This window comes from Lampris incognitus, chromosome 18 (assembly GCF_029633865.1).
Source record: "Lampris incognitus isolate fLamInc1 chromosome 18, fLamInc1.hap2, whole genome shotgun sequence".
Classification (NCBI taxonomy): Eukaryota; Metazoa; Chordata; class Actinopteri; order Lampriformes; family Lampridae; genus Lampris; species Lampris incognitus.
Window position 1 is genome coordinate 20,864,685 of NC_079228.1, and position 7,917 is coordinate 20,872,601.

A 7,917-nucleotide genomic window follows, 5' to 3' on the forward strand; every position below is an offset into this window, starting at 1 on the left:
TTTACATGGCCATCATTATCCAAAGGAATTGAATCAAGTGCAACTGGACTTGGTTATATATCCGTGAATACGTTTCACCTCTCATCCAAGAGGCTTCATCAGTTTGTGCCTTTCTGACTAGACCAAGCTAGTCTGACTGGCTGGTGATGAAACTCAGATATTTAGACATCGGAACATGACTGTCGTTGCTAAACATCGGAACACAAAAAAGTCATTGACATCAATAGCTCTGATAACGAATCCAAGAGGCTAAATATCTGAGTTTCATCACCTGCCAGTCAGACTAGCTTGGTCTAGTCAGAAAGGCATGAACTGATGAAGCCTCTTGGATGAGAGGCGAAACGTCTTCACAGATATATAACCAAGCCCAGTTGCACCTGATTCAATTCCTTTGGATAACTATGACCTGGATGAATGAGAACATTCACAGACATGGCCATCATTCTTACAAGATACGTCTCCTCTGTACCCAATGACTGAATAGCACCGCTTGAGCAATTCAAGATATTCCTCCTCCTTTTCTTGTTTTCAAACCCTCTCGTGTTCTCATTCTCATTTCTAATTTCGGTTTACAAACATCCTACTTACAAACTGACTGTCGTAAAGCCTATTATCTAAAAAAAAAAAAAATCGACCAGAGGAGGCTACAGTGCAGCGACCAGGACATATACCCACATCCGGCTTCCCACACGCAGAAACGGTCAATTGTGTCTGTAGGAACACCCGACCAAGCCAGAGGTAACTTGGGGATTCAAACCGGCGATCCCCGTGTGGGTAGACAAAGGAATAGACCGCCATGCTAACCGGATGCCCTGTACGTAACTATTCCGATTTACATACAAATTCGACATAAGAACAAACTCAAAAACAGAACTCGTTCGTAACCCGGGAACTACCTGTACTTAATATCTGAAGAAAAACCGAAGGACCCCAGAACACCGACAACAAACTTGATAGAACGTTTCACTGTGCAGCGTATCATTCCGCCCAATCTAAACTATCCTAAACACTACAGACAAGCTGCATAGTGTGATATAGTTCCTAATTTACATAAACATATAAAGAATATATTTATCAAATCATGAACCATTGATCAAATCATATAAAACAGCCAACCAATACCAAAATAAAATAATCGTCAAAAAATTCTTCTCAAAAATAAATCTAATCTCACATTCTTCCCTCTCTTCAGATGAAATGTCCTCATTTCAACATTTATGAAAAAATAAATCTCATTTTACAACAGCATAAATGTCATTCATGCAGGCTTGGACTAGCAATCTGGCACCTCTGGCAAATGCCAGATGGGCCGCAAGGCCAGCAATGTGGGAAAAAATTGTGGGGAAGAAAAAAAAAATCTACCTGTCGGCTGCGGCCCACTTGATGTTGGAACAGCCCATTTGATTGGGGGTTATACGGTCTCAGCTGTCAACAGGCTACCTATAGTGTAAGGCAGGTGCAGAAAGTCCTACCCTCGTCCTCCCCCAACCCTTCAAGTGGATGTGTCCATCCATGTACTGTCAGAGGTCAAGCCGGAAATAATCAAATCAAGACAGAATGCATGGAAACTACAAATTATCAGTTCGAATTGAAAATAAAGCTAGCCCTGAAATGGATAAGTCTCAGAAAGTGAAAAGGTAGAGCAGAAAAGGTCAGAGAGAGAAAAAAAACTCAAGACTGATGCTGAAAAATGTTTCAAGTTAACACATTTATTCAAAAATACCGAGGCCACTGATGAGACGTCTTCTCATTGCTTATAGGAAGGACATGCTATTCTATTCACTGTGCTATGCTGTTTTTTATGTCAAGGTGAGAGTGGTATTATGGCTCAGCTGATAAGTCACTCTGGGTCCGCTCCAATAGGGTGCAGGCATGATGCTTGTCACAGCCTGACAATAGCAGTGAATGAACCTGTTTAAATAGTGTCAGTAACATGAAATCCTGACTGTTAAACCTGATGTGTGAATTGTATCAGATAAGCTACAAACACGGCCCTGTGATGGACTGATGGCCTGTCCAGGGTGTCTCCCATTTGCTGCCCAATGACTGCTGGGATAGGCTCCAGCATCCCCATGACCCTGAGTAAGGATAAGCAGTTTGGATAATGGAAGGATGGAAGGAAGCTGCGAACAGTGTCGGATGATTGACTATAAATAGAGTGCTGTTAATTAATTTCCATTTTCAGACACATTTCCAGATCATCATTAGGCTGGGTCTACATGTCCAGTATGAAAAGTGAGTTTGACTATTTTGTCATAGACTACATTCATGACATATGATTATGTCATATTTGTTTTGTTTAAGTTACGGATTGTAGCATAAGTGTGTCAAGAGTTTGGTTTCCCATTGCCAAATGAATAAAATCCAAAGTGCGCCTCTTTGGGTGCTGACTTTTCCTTTAGGCTATTTCTTTATCACATTATTTTATGAAACCCTTTAAGTATACTTGTTGTTAGGGTGCCAACTTGATACCTATTGCTTAGCCTATATGTTGTAAATAGCCTGATATTGCTTTATGCAACTCATTAGTGTGTATGTTGAGGAAAAAGGATGCCAGACAAAAATTGCCAGGGCTGAATTTTGTTCCCAGTCCGACCCTGCATTCATGTACAGGAGGTGAGAGGAAAATGAGACAAGAGTGACATTTATTTTTTTTTATTTTGATATACTTTATTAATCCCCGTGAGGAAATTATGCCCTGCATTTAACCTATTCTACCTGTGTAGCTAAGAGCAGTGAACAGCCACCATGTAGCACCCGGGGACCAAATCCAGTTCGTCTTGCCATGCCTTGGTCAGGTGCAAAGACAGGAATACTAACCCTAACATGCATGTCTTTTTGATGGTGGGGGAAACCGGAGCAAACACACCGCAGACACGGGGAGAACATGTAAACTCCACACAGAGGACGACCTGGGATGACCCCCAATGTTGGACAACCCCAGGATTCGAACCCAGGACCTTCTTGCTGTGAGGCAACAGTGCTAACCATTGGGCCACCATGCCGCCTACTTAATGATTTAGCTTCATGGCAAGTGAGGGAACTTCCATTTTGCAGTACTGGAGTGATGTACCACAGAGTGCAAAACCCTCAGCCCTCAACAATAATCAGAATAAGAATCAGCTTTATTGGCCAAGCGTGCCTATACACACGAGGAATTTGACTCTGGTTCATAGCAGCTTCTAGCACTTGCAGAAATCACTCTCACAAAATAGAAAAGAAAGAGAAAAAAAAACAAACAGAAGAAATAAATGGAACAACAACAGGAAATTGGAGCGCACTGCTAACACCAGAGTGAGAGATGTTGAAATCCACTTGGGATCCATGTCTGATGAAGAGATGGGAATCGGCGGTATGAAAGACCTCAAAAAATCCGAGCGCTCAACATGGGAACAGAAATCCCACTGATAACTGTGCAATGCCTGCAGATCAAACATCTCGTCCTCAATTTCAAATCATTGACAGCATCGGGCTGAAGTGCCATAGCCTCACACCACTGAATTGAAAGTATCTACAAGAACTATGTCTGCTTAAATCCCACTACATCAAGCGGGACTGTGGACTTGCTAGTGAACAACCAAGCCAGAGGTTGCAATGCCAATGATTAAGACGCGTTACTTAAATGAACACAGAAACTGATTATCTTTTATAGGTCAGCGCCTGTAGGCATCAGAGGCTGCCTCTGCCTCTGCCTCAGTCTGGCCCACTAGCATCACTTCTGCCTGGGTCATGATCTCATGGCTGAGTAGATGAGTGTGGAGATGTCCACTGAATTAAATAAATAAGTTGTCTGGTATTTGAACACATTGTTTTATATTCTCTTGATGTGTGAAGTCAGTGTCATCGAGGGCAAGCATTGCCCCCCGGACCACCCAGCATCTCTTTTGGGGGCTTTAAGGAGAAAGACAGGTGACTGTGTGTTTACAATATGTTGTCAAAGCCAGGTGGTGTGCCATCTTTCCCTGCAACTGTTGTGATGATTTTCAAATTAACAAGGCTTTTCAAAGCTGGGATGTTGGAATGATTTATCTGCTTTAAGGGGCAGTAGTTAGAAATGTTACCCAAAAGGGGAGGGGGTTGTTAAGTATAAGATTATAAGACAGCCTTCAATGTCTTCTTCACAGTCTCCTCCCACAGGGGTCAAGCTGGTCTCGTGTGGGGTTAGCTTGGCAGAGGGGCGAGAAAATAGCTTTGTCTCTTTCAACAGAGAGGCGAACAAAAGACAGAACCCTGTTTGTTCCTTATGAGGCGAGAGGAGGGGCGTGTGTTGGAGAGGTGGGAGGGGTGCATATATTAGCATATGTTTATGGGTATATGCGTGCGTATGTTGTATACATGAATGTGTGTGTGTGTGTGTGTGTGTGTGTGTGCGTGTGCGTGTGTGTGCACGCGTGTATGTGTAGCCCCGTAATAGTTATGCTGAAATGACACAGGAAAAGACAAGCATATTCCCTGCTTGTTCAACTTATAATTGGACAACAAGCTTTGTGGTTTGTGCCCCATATTCACTGTATAATGAGAGTACTGGGGGGACACCTTCCACAACATTGCACACAGTGAAGCCCATTTTTCACACTGTCAAACCTTGTTCTAGATATCCTTCAATGGAATAAAGTAGTAGCAGACAGTATAATGTTACTTATCATGTAATGTGATTAAAACGAAGTCCCTGCTTTAGGAATCTGAGATGAGCGGTGAACATTGTGTGTGAATATGACAACATGATGATTTGATGTAACGCGAGTTTCCTCAAGAGGCTTGCAATTCTTAAGAGGAAGGGGAATGGAAATACGTGTTTGGGTGCATGTGTGCTTATATGTATTTGTTTGCTTCTGTGCAAAATCATGGCTTCAATTCTGAGAAGAGAGGGGAAGGGACACAGTCATGCACATGTTACAGCAGAGAGTTTATCTCCTCCAGCATAACTGGGCTAATTGTTCTGGTTCTTTACAGCATGCTAATAAGATTGATCCTCGACCTGTGGAATGTTTGTTTTAGCTCTAAATCCTTCATATGTACTCCTCGTGTTCCCCTCACATGTATGCACACACGCAAGCATCCATGCTTACGTGCGCGCACACACACACACCTTAGCACACTAGACTCACACATACATGCATTTATGAGATAAAATTAACTTCATTACACACGATATAGCCTTTTTCCCCCCACAGATCTCAACATCGCACAAAAGCTCAGTTGCCACTAAAAAAAACTTGAGCTTTTTTATTTATTGAATAGCGTTAAGATATTGCTTACCATAATCGTCCATGTCCAATCTTTCCAGTTCATAAGCAGCACTGACTATTATGTGCAACTCTCTACCAAAAGCTTTTTTTTTTTAAAAGTACACAGAAACCTTTTTTCAAGACAGATTATTCAATTAAATTGTGTCAACCACTGTAATCCCCAGACATGTCTGTGTACTGACTTCTAATTCAATTCTCATTGAGGAAGTGACCTATCACAAGAGAGATCATGCTCTGTGGGAACTGTGCTGGCATCCTGGTTGCATTATTGCTCAGTGCAGAAGCAATATTTCAGAAGCGAAAACCACATTGTGCAGTTAATTATCACCTCTCCATTCCTTGAGGAAACCTTAAGTGATGCACAGTATAAATGCTTTGGATCCACAGCCACTGCTGAGTCCATCCCTACCAATCTACACAGAAGGCTTAACGACATACAAAACACGCTTATAATGTCTAATGCTCCCCTTAATCCTCCTGACATCAGAGACGATAATAGTATATGATGGGTTACTATGATACCTACTGCAGAGTGATTCAGAAAGATCTTCCTAACAATTACATAGTAAGTCCACTACAGAGGGCTTCCATGGATACAGCAAGAGAGTGATTGCTTAAGTCACATCACGTTATGCAATTAATATATAACTTTATAATCATTAATGTCAAAACGCCGTAGCTAAGTCCAATTAGTAGTTTACCAGTACCTAAAAATAAAAAGTCAAGCAAGTCTTGGGGGGGGGGGGCACGCTTTGAATGCCGTTTTGTTGTTCTAACTTGTTCTCGTTCTCCAACTTGTTCTAATTGTTCTGACAATCACCGTACTTACTGTCATGGGGGCGGCGCTAAAGCGAATCTTTCGCTTTGGAGGGACATCGTCTTGGTTTTCTTCTGGAAGACCAGGAATCTCTGTGAGCTCTGAGCCGGGGTCGTAGGCAATGTCATCATCATCTCCATAAAGGTCATCCTCAGGATCTGTACAGCTCTCCCCCCAACCTTGATAACAGGCGTCCCCATCTGCGTTGAAAATAACTCGCTCATTTCCAGTGTAGTCCTCATCGGGTTCCTCTACCTGGTCTTCAAGGGACTTTGGGGACTTCTCTTCCCTGGGAGCATCTACTTCATCCTGGCTTTCTCTCACCAGTGTGGCTGTGGTGAGTAGAGGTTCAGGGGTGGTGTTCTCAAGAGCTTTATCACCAATCACAGCATTGCCAATTGGCTCTGTAGTTTCGGACACCCCTAGAGCCTCAGTGGAGTAATTTGTTTTTGAAAGTTTGACCTCCTCTTCACAAGATCCATTAACCTGGCTTCCATTTGTTGTGGCCCCATCCAAATAGGTCCCGTCACTCTCTGTGATCTCTCCAGCCTTTTCTGCTTTCTCCTGGTGTTCCTCCTCTTGGGGGACTGGTTTGAGATCCACAGTCTCTGCCTGAGGACTGGGGCTCAAAAGGTCTTCAGAGGATGAGGACACAGGGACCTTGCCCCCTATCCAGTTCCGATAGGTTCCACGCACCGGAGAGTGGCGAGAATCATCCTCGCTGAGATCACCTCCTTGGTGTTGGAAACTATCTGGTGAGTACAGGGCACGTTTGCTGACCCCTCTATGGGGCATCCCCTTTTCGTAGTGGTCTGCATTTTCAAAAACAGCGCTAAGCTGACTAACAGTTGGTGAGGATGCCTCTGTTCTGGAGCACAGGGAATCCAAGGAATCTGTGCTACCTCGGTTGGACCTCGCACCTCGCCACTCATCCAGGTGTTCGTGGGAACCCCTCTTGTCACGTCCATAGGGGTAGACTGGTGACTGGGACTGGTCACGTGACTGCTGTTCGAATAGCTTTCGTGTTTCTGAGAACTTTGCCCCTGCAACCCCAACCCTTTCCACTGAAGAAGAATGCTGGAGCTTCATCACTGATCCATCTGCCTTGTTGATGAAGTTGGTGGGCTTGATCATTTTTTGTGGAGAGGATTCGTCACGACCCCTGGTCTTAGCACCCGTGTTCTCTGAACCCATTTGCATGAACATGTCCTTGATGCGGCTGACATGAGCGCCATACTGACGTCCCCTTGGCTGCTTGACCCGTTCGGGGTCTTTGGGTTTGGAGTTGCCATCGATTTGAGGCTGGTCAAAGGCCCTCTTCAGAGCCTGGAACTCAGCCCTGTAGGCGTTACGGTGGGGGGAGGCACTCCGGAGAGTGGTCCTCTCTCCTGAGGCCTCCGTCTTCAGCATGTTGAAGTATTTGGAGTCCAAGGAGATGTCAGCATCGCCGTGGCCTCATTAGAATATGGGAGGGTATATTATCGTGTGACCTACTGCAGCACTGCCTAATCCGATCCCGTTGATTTTATACTTCCTTCTGGTCCATTCACACCTAGGACAGACAACGCGAGAGGTTAGCTAGATACTCACACACACAGACACATTACAAATGGCAGTACAAATAGAGAAGCTATCCAAAAACATTACTGGGTTCAAGAAAGATAAATGTTTCAGCATTCAAACAATATCATCATTCAAGACACTTTAAAGGCCAAAGATAACAATGGCTGAAAGTGGCACTTTCTAACCATTATGATTACATCTATTTGAAAAGAGGGCCACCATTTTTATATTTCATTCATAACACTTTAACAGAGATAAAAACCAAAGCAATCACAGAGGCTCATACAT

At 43.7% G+C, this 7,917-nt stretch overlaps 1 protein-coding gene across 1 annotated transcript in view; it reads right to left on the reverse strand.

The window, feature by feature from the left end:
• The window catches only part of ppp1r9a (protein phosphatase 1, regulatory subunit 9A), a 69,907-nt gene extending 62,431 nt beyond the window's left edge, over positions 1-7,476 (reverse strand). Inside the window, exon 1 of the mRNA XM_056297988.1 lies at positions 6,079-7,476. Within this exon, the coding sequence (XP_056153963.1) occupies positions 6,079-7,476 (1,398 nt within the window). The remainder of the gene's footprint in view (positions 1-6,078) is intronic.
• Between the last annotated feature and the right edge of the window lie 441 nt (positions 7,477-7,917).